Source organism: Tachypleus tridentatus, chromosome 9 (genome assembly GCF_004210375.1).
Source record: "Tachypleus tridentatus isolate NWPU-2018 chromosome 9, ASM421037v1, whole genome shotgun sequence".
In the NCBI taxonomy this organism is placed as follows: domain Eukaryota; kingdom Metazoa; phylum Arthropoda; class Merostomata; order Xiphosura; family Limulidae; genus Tachypleus; species Tachypleus tridentatus.
The window spans coordinates 78,568,266-78,584,051 of NC_134833.1; the positions used below are offsets into that span (position 1 = coordinate 78,568,266).

The following is a 15,786-nucleotide window of genomic DNA, read 5'->3' on the forward strand; positions in this document are numbered from 1 at the left end:
TATATATATATATTTACATATAAAATTTGTTATTATCAGAACTAGATTTTCACGCGCATGTACAAGTTATTAATAATAATTTATGATTATTGGATTATTCCAGTTTACATTGCCTGCTCTCACTTCTCGGAAACTAATGTGAAATATTATCATAAACTTATTGAATGCATTATCATGTTCAAATAAAATTTTAAAAGAACACTAAAACTTTCGTAATTCAGGCACCACTACAGAAAAAGTCGAATTTTGAAACATTAAACGGTATCAGCGATAGAAACGTGATGTCTTCAAGTGAAATTAATTTCTGCTGAGAGTAAATAATGTTGATCCGCTATATATTTTGATTGACTGATTTAGTTTCAATTTCGCGCAAAACTACACGATGGCTATCCAGTGTTAGCCGTTCCTAATTTAGCAGTGTAAGACTAGAGGAAAGGCAGCTAGTTATCACCATCCACCGCCAATTCTTGGGCTACTCTTTTACTAACGAATAGCGGGGTTGATCGTCACATTATAACGCCTCCACAACTGAAAGGGTGACCATGTTTGGTGCGAAGAGGATTCGAACCCTCGACCCCCAGATTTCGAGTCGAGTACCTTAACCACCTGTCCATGCCGGGTCACTTGGTGCTGGAAAACCCCATTTGTGCCTGACGGAGTTAAAATAACTACTTTTTTTAAAAACAGGTCTGCTAAACTTCTTGAGCTGTCAGAAAAATGCCAAATATTGTATATGTTATTCCGTGTTTCTGACTGAAAACGGTATTTCTCCAACTTTTTTTTTTTTTTTTTTGCTATTATCTGACTCTGGATAAAGGTGTCAGTAATAATCCAGAATCTACAAGAAATTCGACCACAAGCTTCTTGTACGTATGCTATTTCTGTTCTAAAAGCGTTTTACTTAAGGTTCTATAATGTACAAGGGGAGAAATGTGAATGCCAGTACCTGCACTAAAGAAATAGTAGGTTTCAAAATGCTTAGTGGATTTATTCAAAGATATCTCAGAATAATTGTTAATACAGTTAAATAGATTATTACCAAGAGAATTTATTGTGCTAACTTAATTCGTGACTTAACTAATTTTATATATATTATTGTATGTAATAGAAGGACTTGTTAACAGACATCTGGACTTTCAAAATGAAGAACTCAGTGATTTAGCAAGTTGTGTCATCACAAAACAACCTTGAAAATTGCGATATAAATAATGTATAAATAAAGAAGTTAATTAATTTGTAATTAGTTGTCTCTCCACAAGTTCTTTATTCCCCATGTGAACTTCCTCGCACTGGTGGGCTTGTGCATTCCATTGGCAACAGCTCGATTCCTAATCCAAATAAATTATGTTGTAATGAGTGTACAACCGAACCCAAAACAGAATATCACTTACACGTTCAGAGAAAAACTTTTTTCTTCATATACATATGTGTGGTCCACTGTTCTTGGATTCAATCTTCTTAGTACCAGTTCATCTGCAGAACTGTAGTTTGTTTTTCTGTTGTACAATCAAAATTAAAAATGGCTGATAACTTCTGTCAATACCTCAATCAAAATTAGTGACAACTACTTTTGTTTGGCGAATGACAATGCTAGAAGAAAGTAGAGATTTTGCTTCTCTATTCCTATCCAATTTGTCCCTATTTGCAAGAATGAAGTTCATGTTAAATGGTTAAAGATTGAGTAAAAATCTGATTGCTGACCTTCATGAGATGGTGGTCAGAACCAACTGAAGTACAATAATAAAAAAAAACCCTCTGTTTTAGTCATCACCCCTTCGTTTTAACCTTGGCATTAGCTAAGAGTTGAATTTATGCCAACTGTTCCCATTTTGTGACAGGATACAGACTAACTCTCATTTACTTTCCTGACAAGTCACAGTAGAAATAGGTTGTGTCTTTCAAGTTGTTTCAGAATTTCATAAAGCAGCATTTTTCTTTTCTGTAAACTACATTTTGCATATGCTTTTGATAAAAAAAATCTCAGAAGACATTTGAAACATAATATCCCAATTCAATCTGGTTTTAACAGAATGAACACAGGCACACTAGTCAATATTCAATAGTATTAACCTTTAGTAATGATTTTGGATGGAAATATGATAAACGTATCAAATTTCAGGAACTTTCATAATTATTTAGACAAGTGAAACGTGTGGTTAACGTAAGGAATAATCTTGAAAGTATCTATTATTACGTGCAATTGTTTAAGTTCAAATATAGAAATATCTTCTTGAAGTTACATTATAAACATAAGTGTGGCTTAAATATTAAATGTTACAAAATATTGTTTAAAAGTTTTCTCTCATGTTATTCAAAATCTAATTAAATTATAGTTTTGATGCAATCTATCATGGCTGGAAACCACTCTAAGATAATGTTAAAACAAATTTTGTTTCACTGTTATGTGTTGTTTTAAATTAAAAAAATTATTAATACACCAATAACTAAAAATACAATAATGCTTTATTTTGAAAGATGTACAAGTTAATTTAAAGGTTGCATTAGCAATTCTGCTTTAGCAAATTAGAGGTAACAGACATGCAGAGTAAAATTTCAGCAATATAAACTAAGAAACAAGTTACTAGGGTGGAAGTTGTAATCACAATGTCTAAACTGTAATCAGCTTTATAAAAATTTAATTATAAGACGTACTATTGCATAAACTTGAAAAAGAAATATTTCTCATACAAAATTCAAATATAAATTTTTTTTCTCCTTTCCCCTGCTATTAGTGCAAACTGGGGAAGTATTTTTGTAAAATCCATGTAATGTCCTTTAAGACACACATCCAATAATGAAGCCATTCTGTGATTTCTTGTATCACAAACACAAAACTGATAATAAATTTTATACAAATATTTTTTGTACATGTACAAATAAAATTTAACAGTAGTGCTAGAAATAACTTTTTTTTCACAAAGATAAAATTCTGTGCCTCCTTCTACTTAGTAAGTCACAGCTAACTTCAGGTAATACAAAGTCCATATATTCAACATTCACTCGAACGAGTTAAGAAAAAAATAGTCATGTTTTTCAGATAGTTTATATTTAAATAAACTAAAACCATTACAACATTATAAGTTCACAATAATTTACAGGATGATAATTAATCCAAAGTTGTTTCCACATCTGTGTGGAGCTTCTCTCTTAATATTAATTCAAATCTTATGCTGATAATGAGGTACTTCAGACACTGAAACACGTAAGATTATCTCATAAGTCTGGTACCCTTTTTCAAAAATTATTGTGAAATTTTAACAATGTAATCCTTTTGATTTTATTAAATTTATTCACAAGCACTTTCACTTACAATATATATAGTTTACATTCATTTATATACAAGGATACAATAAAAAAAAACTAGTTGTAAAAACAATACTTTGTTTGAACAATCTTTCTAGTGAATTTATTCAGGATGATAAAAAAAACAATAAAAAAAGCTGGTATAATTCCATAAATATACAACATGTGAACTTCACATTTTTTCATGTTTTTCAGTAAGGTAACTGTATTTTCTTAAACATTATATATTTGGTTTATATGTATAAAACCACAATTATAAACATTTGTTTGACTCATATTTATTAACATACAGAAAATTGGTGTTTGTTATATTTCCTAGCATTACTCTAAAGAAAACGATAAGATGTATGCATTTATAAGAACCATAAAGCATTTAGATATCTGCAGTGTAGTACTGTAATCCCATACAGTCAATTCTTCACCAAATACCACAAGGCTTACACTCTTTTTAAAGTCCCTCAAGTACAGTTGAACTAATTATAATATTATCCTTTTAACAATCCACATAAGAAATAGCAAATAAGCCAAATACATTTCAATATTTAGGTTAAACATAATTACCAGGTCCTCTCAACCAAAATAATGCATTCACACGACCTGTTCAAGCTGTTGAGTTGATTCTACTCTTGTATTTTGGAGTACAACATGATCTGTAATAGCCGGATGCTCTAGTTCATCTCCATTAACAGAATGAAGAGAGGCTGGTTCTACTAGAACATCTGGAACCTCTCCATCTGTGAAATGATGTAGCTCTGCGTGGGTAGTCTGAAACGTACCTGGATTATCTTGAGTCACTTCTGGAGGAACAGGTGTGGTCTGTGTAGTTTCTTCATTATGAGTTGGTCTTGGCCAGGTGCGTACAGAAGGTGTCATGGTATCAAAGAAGGTGCCTCCCCCACTTATGGTGTTACTTCGTCTGTTTGGAGTGTGCAACAAAGGAGTGGTCTCTCCTGTTGACTCTTGATCTGAGTCACTATCAGTTTCCGATTGATGACCTTCCAAGATAACTTTACGCTTACACACTGGGCAGGTTCGACGGCTATTGGTTAGCCAGGGATCAATGCACTTTGTGTGGTACACTAAAAAATTAGAACAAGCATTCTTAATCTAGAAAATGCATTAAAACCATAATAAAAAAAATTTAATAGTTAAACTGAAATAATACATTAAGTTTAAAATTTTCTACATCATAGGAAGACTAAATCAAACCAAAAATTATGTGAAAGCAGAGAATGATAAATATTTAATAATAATTACAACTTACTCTGTTGATATGCAAAAGATTAAATAAATTTGTAATGTATCAAATAACCTCAATACAAAACTTTAAAAAGTTGAAGATTCAAAGAATAGACAAATAAGAAGTTTCTATTTGTTCTATTGACTTGATCTGATGACATTTCCAAAACATTAAAAGTCTAATAATGAAGACAAAACATTTTATTTACAAAGTTCAAACAGTTTGGAATAACTTATTCAATCTTCAGCATAATCTGAAAATCATGTTACAAAGATGATTATTACTAAAATTATAATAACATAATCATTAGTTTATTAGTTATTAATACTTAGTTATTAAGAAAAGTATTAAATGGATGGAGAAAATAATTGTGTGTATATACATACATACATACATATATATAGACACACACACACATACACTACACAGTAGCTGTATTACATGTGAAAATTTTATGTCCAAAGAGCTTTATAACTCATCTAGGATCAGGTAGTCTTTAGCTATGATATGAGTACACTGCAAAACAAAACACCACTTCAAAACTAGAGTCCGTAAAAATTTAAAGGGTATCCAAGAGAACAAGCAATCCATGACTTAAACCCAGTCACTCATCCATTTTCTCAAATTCTGAAACTACATGTCACAGTATTTCATTTAACAATTTCTCTATCATCACCACAGGATCTTCAGACCTTGCCCTCTACTTTAAAGAAAAAGTTTACTCACAGCTAAAGACCACCTGGCACTTAAAGATTTATAAAGCTCTTTATATCTAAAACTGTTCTAACTATTCACACTTCACTCAATTGTTGTGTAATAAACAGGGTATGGACAAAAAAAATAGCCCCCTTTGAAAATGTTAATTTGTTATATCTTTTATTAGATAACAGAAAAATATGTAAAAATGTATGTTTTTAGAACATACTTGATGAGATCTGTTCACATATAATCTCAAATCCTAATTTTATCACTGGCTTTCATAAATACCCAAATTTTTTTATGGGAATATGTAACTAAAATCTTGAAGTGTTGTACATAAGCTGTAGTTTCTTAGATATTATTTCAATTAGTATACGAAATAATCAAACAAGTTTCTTGCAATAATCAAACATAATAAGGAAACTCAAAATAACATAAACCAATTTCACAAGATAATATTTAGTGTGCATTCCCTTAGATTTTAGTACTGCTTCACAATGACATAGCATGCTTTCATGAGCTTATGCAGATATTCCTGAGTGATTGACTCCCATCCTTCGAGTACTTCAAAAAGTTGATCTTCTGTGTTTGACTTAAGATCTTTCCTTAATCACTTTAACGTAGCTCATAAAGTTTCAATCAAATTGATATTAGATAACTGACCTAGCCATTCCATTACATCAGTTCTCTTATTTCTAAGGTATCTTTCAATGGCTTTACAACCATAGAAAAATATGTTTGATAATTATGTAGACTAACTGGAATAAGATCTAAAAAACTACATCAGGTGCATAATACGTTTTACAAGAATATGTAACTAAAATCATATTTATCCAATGTTAAAATTAGGATTTGAAATAGCACTTCAACAGATTTCAGCGTACATTATAAAAATATAGTTTTATATATTTTTCTGTCAGCTAATAAAAGGTACAGCATATTAATAACATTTTCAAGGGAGGCCATATTTTTTGTCCATACTTATTGTTTTATCCACTCATTTTCTGCTTTTCTTAATAAATAAGAAAACTAATGATTATGTTATTAATAACAATCTTTGTAACATGATTTTCAGATTTTTCTAAAGTTGGAATAAGTTATTCTCAAATGCTCAAACCCTGTAAATAAAACATTTTATGTTTTGTCAACTGTCTTTCTCTTTATTATTAAGTTTTAGTTTCCCCTTCATGAATCCATTGCTAGTGTTATAATAAAAGTCACTAGAAACAACTTAAAATAACAATGGATTGAATAAACTTTATTTCACAATGTTTAATTTCATGTTTTGGGAAATAAGATCTTCCCAGTATTGTATATTAAACAAAGTTTCCTGTAGGGCTAATATTTATAACCAATACTGTGCTAAACTGCAGATGTTTTTTCACCTCACATTCCCTCGATTTACTCATTATGCATTTCAAAGAGTCCACTAAAATTGACAAATCTTGAGCAATGACATTTAGTACATATATAATAGGTCTCAGAGGCTATATTTACACACTCATGATTGATTTGAAATTCTAAGTGGAGAAAGTAAGATGCACGTAGAAATATGCATTGACAGTTTACTTTTTTCCATGACAAATTTTAAGCTATTATATACTCTGTACATATTTTTAATTAAACTACTAGCTTTGTCAAATTGACTGTTTGTAGCCTATACACAGTCACTTATTACCTCAAGTGATAAGTTCTATGGTTACCTGCATTTGTAAAAAAATTCAGTGTCACTAAAGACTGTTTAGAAAGTCATGCTAAATAATTAATATGGCTTGATCAAATGGGCCACCAGTATCATGGGTGCAATAGTATTACATATCAGGTTAAAATGTTAATCCCAAGATTACAAAGTGGATTGAAAAAGCCTTTTTTGTTATGACATTGTATTTGATAATACTTATTCAAGTCAGATGGCTAGCTATGCAATTGAAATTCATATTTAGTGGATTATCACTTACATCAGATGGTTAAACCTAGGGCTGCAAGCTAATTTTAATAAACTATCTGTAGCTCACATGCAATAAAGTGTATATTTAAGTTAAATTGTTGACCTTTTATTACAAGCTGAGTCTGACAGGTTATAAATAATGTTTGGTTTATTACTACTACTACTACTACTACTAATAATAATAATAATAAAATGATTAATTTACAAAATTTAAAACAATCAATAACTGAATCTAACAAATATCTTGTTTTCCCTATTACTATGTGTTTGGTCAATTAGACCCAAAATTGACCTTCAGTTTCCATAGTATCACTTCCAAAATGTTTTGTGTATCTTCACAAAATTTCAGTAATCATTAAGAGTCACTTGTAAATAAAAATTTGAATTGGAAGTGAAGTATATTCACTAGAAATGTCACTCCCTGTTTTTATATATATATATGGAGTCAAAGGGTTAATTGCTCTAAGTTCCAAGTGATTGTCACATTAAAAATATTTTTCTTCAGCAAAAAAACCTCAAATTTCATTTGTATAATCTCTAAAGCATCCAAACAAAAGTTCAAACGATTTTTTTCAGTAAAACTTCATATATTATGTTATTTTCTCTAACCTAATTCTACACAAGATTGGCCAATTTCACTAACCTTATAACCATCAAAAACCAAAATCTAAATGCACCTAATTTACTTCTGGAATGACTTTTCAAGTTGTAATATGAAGCTATGTTTTTTATCTTATATGGATTTAAACTCATAACAATATACAACTGTTTATACTTTTGTTTTATTACCCTTTGAACTGTATTTAACTTATATTATCATCACACAAGTTGCAAGTCATTTGAACAGGTAGCTCACATTACCAAACCAAATTATGTAATGCATGGATTACTTACAAGTTGTTTGTAAATGTACCAAATGTAAAATGCTTATTATTATTCTACTATAACCCAAACATTTCTACTTTTGACACTTTAGTTACTTTTATAATTCTAAATAACAAACATGCATGAAAAACAAGAAATACAGCACTTACTTTTCTTTGCTATCAACTGTTGAAGAAACTTAACCATACTTTTTGTTTTTAAAACTATTTAAACCACACTTCAAAGAACACAGAATAACATAATGCAAAAACAGACAATGTCCTATGACTATCACAACTTTCCTGGCTTTCTAGCTATGCAACAGTAGTTGCTAAAAAATCAGCTATGTTCATCACTGTGTTTCTCATGGGAATAAAGTTAAAGCTGGAAGCAAAATAGATAATTCTCTGTCAGCAAACAACATAATATAATACATCATTTAATAGATTAAAACCTCAGCTTTGTAGTAGTTATAAATAATATAGTATTTGATGTAAAACAGAACTATTGGCAATTTCTGAAAGAGAAGGTGTGACAGATGGGCTTGGCAAGAAGGTCTGGTTTTTCAATTTTACAGCCTTGTAACAAAATAAGATTGAAGGCTATAAAATTTAAGCTTTACCTAAGAAATAAAACATTATAATGAGCAATTTACATTAAATTTCAGACTTCTAAGAGAGGTGATAAATAAATTAAGAGTGGATACCTTGAAAACAAATGTCACAATTTTCATACTAGGTGAAATTCAGAATTGGGATTTTTTTAATTTTGCTTTATAAAATTAATAAATTAAAACTTACATAATATTAACAACTGGGTTATTAACTACATTTTTATGCCAAGCTAATCATATACAAAAATAAGAATGTAGCTTAATTAAACTTTGAATGTAAAATATACATAAAAGGGTGCCAGTAGTGAGAGGTTTAAACAGATAAAACTGAATTGCTATCTGGGTTTAATATAAGCTAGTTCAGTTAAACTTACAATTATTGACTAAGTTCATTGTAAAAAGTTCACAAAGAAAGTTCCCTAGATGCCAATGGTATATCTTTAGAAAGATTTGATGGAAAATGCGAGATAACTCTTAAATGGTTGGCCATCATCAATTAAAGTTTTCCCAGAAAATTGTAGCCATCAACAATTTATGATTTCATGCTTTGCACTTAGTACAGATATCATGAGTTGATGATACAGGCTAAAAACATTAGTTGGCAACCCCCTCACACCATAGTGACCGTACCCATTCAAAGTGTTCTGTCCAAGTCATTTTCTCAGTATAAATTATGAAGCAAAAATTCATACTAAAGGTAAGGGAATGAAAACATTTTTCATCAAGAGATAAAATCGAAGTATTAGCATGTGATAATCAATTCAATGAAAAAAGAAAACTTTTCAGATATTTCATCATCATCAAATTCAATTGTTTCAAGCTCTAAAGGTGATTTAGATAGTGAATCAGAATCCATTGGTTCCCAATGGGTAAGGCTTTGATTTTCCTCCCTTTATTCTTTTGATAGTAGAAATGCTGGAATAAGATAGATTTAGGATCACAGAAGAATCTAAAGAATATTAATTTTTTACAGCTATATCTGATCAAAGTATACTGTGCAAGAAACAAACAGATATTATGGATTTTGTAAATCCTTGAATTTCAAAGATAGTGAAAGTATCACACCCTTTACTTCACAAAGTAAGAAATGGGAAGATACAACTACTGAGTAAATGTACACTTATTTTGCTCTGCTGATGCTTATGCCACATGTAAAAAAAATATATGTTGACTGATTATTGAAAGAATGATTCCCTTACACGAACTCCAATTTTTACAAACTACATTACTCAAGATCATTTCAAGGAGATTCTTAGATATTTGCACTTTGCAAATAACAAAGAACCAAATGCCAACAATCGATTAAGGAAAAGTTTGATAAGTGTTTACAATGATGAAGAATAAAGCTAAAGAATCTTTTTCTCCATTTCAAAAAGTAGTTATCAATTAATCTTTCATTGTTTTCCAGGATCAAATTGTTTTCAAGCAATACATTCCAAGCAAGCAGAATAGACTTGAAATAAAGATCTTTGTATTATGTGATTGTGAGACAAAAATTGTAATATTTATGATTATCTATTCTGCAGGTGATGTGGATGTCCCCAAAGAACCCAATTACGATTTTCAGGATCAGCTGTCAAGCAATTAATGAAAGACTACCTTGGAAAAGGTCTTATATTACATAATGATAATTATTATACAAGTCTGGAATTATGCAACTTTCTCTTTGAAAATAAAACTGGTTTTTGTGGAACAGTTAGAACTAATCAGAAGAACATGCTTAAATTTGCACCTCTGAAGAAGGGAGATATTAATACTAAGAAGCAAGGGAACATGTTAGCATTCCAATGGTAAAAGAAACATCCTGTTACTTTGGGTAGTACAGTACATGAAGGTGAAATGAAATAGAGTGGAAAGGATGATTAGAAAACTAAACAGCCAATTACCAATCTTAATTTAGTTTTTGGTTACACTATCAACATGAAGCTTTTTTTGTTTGTTTGTTTGGGAATTTCGCACAAAGCTACTCGAGGGCTATCTGTGCTAGCCGTCCCTAATTTAGCAGTGTAAGACTAGAGGGAAGGCAGCTAGTCATCACCACCCACCGCCAACTCTTGGGCTACTCTTTTACCAACGAATAGTGGGATTGACCGTCACATTATACACCCCCACGGCTGGGAGGGCGAGCATGTTTAGCGCGACGCGGGCGCAAACCCGCGACCCTCGGATCATGAGTCGCACGCCTTACGTGCAACATGAAGCTAGTTGACAAAAGTGATATGCAAACTGGAACAATTGATTGTCTTCATAAATCTGTGAAGCAGTACAAGAAGCTCTTTTTTCACATAATTGTTATCTCAATTTTGAATTTTTATAACTTGTATCTAGCAAAAACTGGCAAGATGCCATCATTGAGGAAGATTAGTTAGAATGTAATTTACCACTTATTGGAAAGGTATATAAGGGTGACAAGGCCTTTCCCAGGAAGACATAGCCTTACTGTTCCCGATAAACTTGTTGAAAAAGAAGCATTTACTTGGCACTTTTAAAAATGCATTCCATCCTCAGAAGCTAGAAAAAGTGGACAGAGACAATGCCCGTATATGCACATATAACAGGAAAAGAAAAGAAGCAAAAGATGGTGACTACCTGGTGTCAAAAATGCAGAGTAGCACTGTGCATTGGAGAATGTTTTCATGATTTTCATACCATAAAAAATATTTGAACCTGTACTAAATAAGTCTTTATAATGCTTTTTTTAATTTTCTTCCATATTTTGTTCAAAATTCATAAAAAAAATGCTAAAGATTATATCTAAGAATTTTTTTCCCCAATTTTTTATATCTGTGGTGAACTGCTACGTACAATACTTCTGCTGATTAAAAATTAATCCTTTGCGTGCAAAGTGGGGAACCAAAGTGCACATTACAATTTTGTTTTACAATTACATTCAAATATCAAACTTATTATTAATATATGTCCATAAACTTGGCATACAAACATATATAATACAAAACTCTGAATTACAAACCAAGTTCTAATTTTTTTCAAATTGTAAAGGAAATATTTGGATAAATTCTTAATCCTGGCTTGTTTGTCATATGGTGCACATCCCCTCTGATTCTATTATTTTCAATTTTCTTCTCTTCCTTCTAAGACTGTTAAAAGAGGCCATCCAATTGGGAACTTATTAGGTTATGCAAGAAAATTTATATAAAAAGAAAACTAATATAATTTATTGTAATATTCAATATCACAGCATACTATGTGTACAAAATATTAGTAATCCATTTGTGTTTTTCTTATAACTTGATTGTGTCTTTACACAAAGATGTTTAGCTATGATAAATGGCTTTCAAAACACCCTGAAAGGGTCTAGCTGAAGTTATAAGGTAATAAAAATTAAATCTGGTGTAAAATACCTGTTTGATTTAGCTGCAAGACTAATTACTGTGTAACTGTCTGTTACTGTGTCTAGTAAAGGAGGTTTGTTTTCTTTTTATAACCTGTGTACTTGAGAATGATCACACTAGTGATCAAAACATTGTGCCAGTTTTAAAAAATATTCTTTCTTACTGTTAAAGCTGAAACTTCTAATAAAAGAACACTTATAATCATTAAGTAAACTCAAAACAAAACTATTAACTGCCATGTACAACTTCATAAAAACAAAGCTGGTGCATAGCACCAATGGTGGTAACAGGGTTAAAATACATTGCAAAATTTGTGGCACCTGTTAATGGACATATGGTGCTGTTGTTGAAAATATGCATAAATTTGCATATTGCCATAAATAATACTTTTAAAAATTGGGTGAAAAGTGTAGGATGTGTTCAAAAACCAACATTTTAAAGCCAGGGTGTAAAATTGTGGAAGTTGTTCAAAATGTCTGTTGCCAACTTCTTCAAGTACTTTCATATATTCCAAGAAATAGCCATGGCTGCTAGATAATTGGTGATAGGAATGGTTACAGTTCTCATTATAATGGCATCCTTTCTTCTTTCCTTTTTTTTTTTAAGGGTCATTAACTTTTGATGTTAGCAGAGCACAGTCCACTCTATGTGACTGCATTTCATAAATCATGTTGCACCTGTCCATGTAATAATAAGTAAGTAAAGCTACACATTGTGTAATTACTAAGAAAGCCAATTACTTTTAACCTTAAAACTATGATAAAATGCATATCCATTGACATCTTCAACTGCAGTGCCACGTCTTGAGTTGTTACCTTGAATTTCTCGGCAGCCTGTCAGGCTGTTCTAGGAATACAAAATTTTCATATAGATGCAGTTGCTATATGAACTCCCTGTAGATAATCTGTTATTAATTTAACAGATAAATGTATAGATTATATTTGGTTCTAATAATGTTTAATTAAAGAGATAATTTCAGTTGCTGTCAGAGTCCGATACATTTTATGTTAATAATTAAACCTATACTTATTGCCCTGTTTTAGATAATCTATTCCATCAAGAAGTTAAAAAAAGCTATTGTTTGGGTCAAATATAAAACATTTTTAATGGAACAGATATATTTATAATTACTGAATGGGATCAAAGGTCCAGTTTTACAAACTTTTTAGGTTTTACATAAAAGACTAGTTATTGTCTAAATGTTTTAGCAGAATGTTATCGGGGCATTTCTAAAATGTAACGCAATTGAAAGACATCTCTCAAAATATACAATGATAACACCATACATATTACATCTTTTCTCTCAGTTCTAATGGCTAAGAAATGATTGAGCATGCAAGTCAATATCTATAACTTTAAGAGGAGCAAATAAAATGGGAAATTCAAGGTTTCTACACTAAAATAATCATTTAACAAGTGTTAATATTGGTTTACTTTTATGAACAAAGTGTTTTGAAATGTATACAATTACTCAACTTACCATGGGAGCATGGCAACAGTCTTAATTTCTCTCCTTCTGTATAATCTTCTAGGCAAATAGCACATACATCATAGGGATCACCTGGATGAATAACGGAAACTTATAACCAACATAAAATAAAAATCTCACACTGTAAATTTTATTTTAACAAAATTATCTTAGATATACATATATATCCTAGGTTAATGGAATAATTCAAACTTCTATACAAATTGCGTGATTCTTATTACATAAAACTGAACAATTGTTTCATTTCTTTCTTCTATTACCATAGTGAATACAGCTGTTAATAATTAACATTTTGTCTATCTTCTGCCTTATTTGGTGAAAAACCTAGATAAAAACAACTACCTTTACATCATTCTACCAAGTAAGTCTTTGTGTCTATCAATATTTACTGTATCAAATTTTACCACAAAATACCTTTCATTGCACCTTTATATTTAAATAATATTAACATTATCAAAATTACCTCAAACTACCACCCACATCAACTTTCTTAAAAATAATAAAATACTATTATTATATAGTTTGCAATACTAACTGAAAAATAAGGAAAAAGACAATAGAATTCAGATTTTTTTAAAATATTCTACCCAACTTTTTGAAACATGCCTTTTCAAGGGTCTTTGAACATTACAGGCTACAAAACTGATTTTATGTTCTGCTAACCAAAAGTAACAGTGATATCAAAAAAGGGTACAGACTTCCAGACATTATATGAGTAAGTGTGAGCTTTATGTCAAAATGCTGTTCATTAAAGAATTTAACATACTTCAAAAGAGAAGGAAGTCCAAGATTTCATACACCAAATATGCCAATATATCTGTACCACCTAGCTAGTTCAAGAGTTGTTTCAAAATTCCACTGGGTGAGAACTGATGATTCAAAGAAATGCATAAAAACAGAAATCAAAATAACAGCATAGCAATACCCTAAGTTAGTTTACAGATAGTTAAACTGAATTTAACTGCTGATGAAAACTAATCTGAAATAATTTGAAAACAGCAAACATATTACAACTGTACCTTCCAAACCAAATGTTAAACCCCTTATCCTACTTTATGAATCATACCACCCATGAGCTGTGAAATGAGGTGCCATTATCAGTCAACTTAACAAAACCGAAAAAAATCTAACACCATGGATGGTAAGACACATGCCAAGATAAAACTCAAAAAATTTGCAAGTAAACCTTTAACTATTTATATTTGTCAAATAAGTAGAAGATTTGGTTTAAATATCCACATAATATACAAAAACCCAATAAAAACTCTAAAGAATATACTTACTCATTTAGCCTTTAATAACAAAAACCCATATAAATCCAAAAAAGTTATTTGCTAAAACCAATGGCTGAAAAACCCAGTGCATTTAAGAACACTGTGAAACATATATTGTGTTCAACAAAATACACAGTTGAATCCAGTGGTCCAATATATGATTTGCTTCAAATACCATTTTGAGGCCATTACATATCTTGATGATAACAGAAGTCACCACCAAATTTTACATCAAAGCAAACAGCAAAATTAGCAAGATATCTTATTGGTACAAACTGTTAGAGGTTTGTGACAGCTTTCATGATAGAAAATTGAAGGAGACTCATTTAATTCAAAACAAATGCCATTCTATGAACATGTACAGTGTGCTGCCCCCTATAAAATTATTATTCAATCCAAAATTATTATTTGTTTTTTAACTTTTGTGATCAGGAACTCTAACCTATTTAACAATACTTTTGGTATGCTTCACCATGCACCATTCTATTATGATGTGGTAGTTTGAAACTCTTTTTAATTACTGTTACCTAAAATCTGTTTTGTGACCTCTGACATTCCAAAACAATTGAAAAAGTTGTAAGCTGAAATGTCAGGTAGAAGAAAAAACACTCATCTGAAGCTGTTTGTCACGTTCACTAAAAATCCTATTCATATTTCTTGTTTAATGGTGATAACAATATTTTACTTCAACTAGATGTATTTGATATTGACAATAATCAAAATGTACCTCAAACTATCCTCTTCCTTACTTTTGTCTGTAAATACTTTTAATAATAACTAAATTTCACTTTGAATGACTTTCTTCCTTAATCTTAATGTTTAATAAATGTTAACAATAATCTATTTCACTTTACCAGATCTTCAACTTTAATAAATTAATGAGACAACAGAAATTTCCTTCCTTCTACTTTAATTGGATATCTATTAATTTAACATTAATCAAATTTTATCTCAAATTAAATTTACACATTGCCTTCTTGTTAATACATATTGCAGATGGGAT

General features: G+C 30.4%; 1 protein-coding gene across 5 annotated transcripts in view; it reads right to left on the reverse strand.

Annotated features, from left to right (window-relative positions):
• Positions 1-2,445: 2,445 nt before the first annotated feature.
• Positions 2,446-15,786, reverse strand: part of LOC143225561 (E3 ubiquitin-protein ligase RNF13-like) — a 64,058-nt gene continuing 50,717 nt past the window's right edge. For 4 of the 5 annotated variants that reach the window (XM_076455248.1, XM_076455245.1, XM_076455247.1 and 1 more), the window contains exons 9-10: positions 13,501-13,581; positions 2,446-4,382 (exon numbers count right to left, since the gene is read on the reverse strand). In XM_076455248.1, coding sequence (XP_076311363.1) covers positions 3,892-4,382; positions 13,501-13,581 — 572 coding nt within the window. In that variant the 3' untranslated portion in view covers positions 2,446-3,891. Of the gene's footprint in view, positions 4,383-12,767; positions 12,867-13,500; positions 13,582-15,786 lie in introns of all 5 variants that reach the window. The other variant, XR_013013924.1, reaches the window with a different exon arrangement.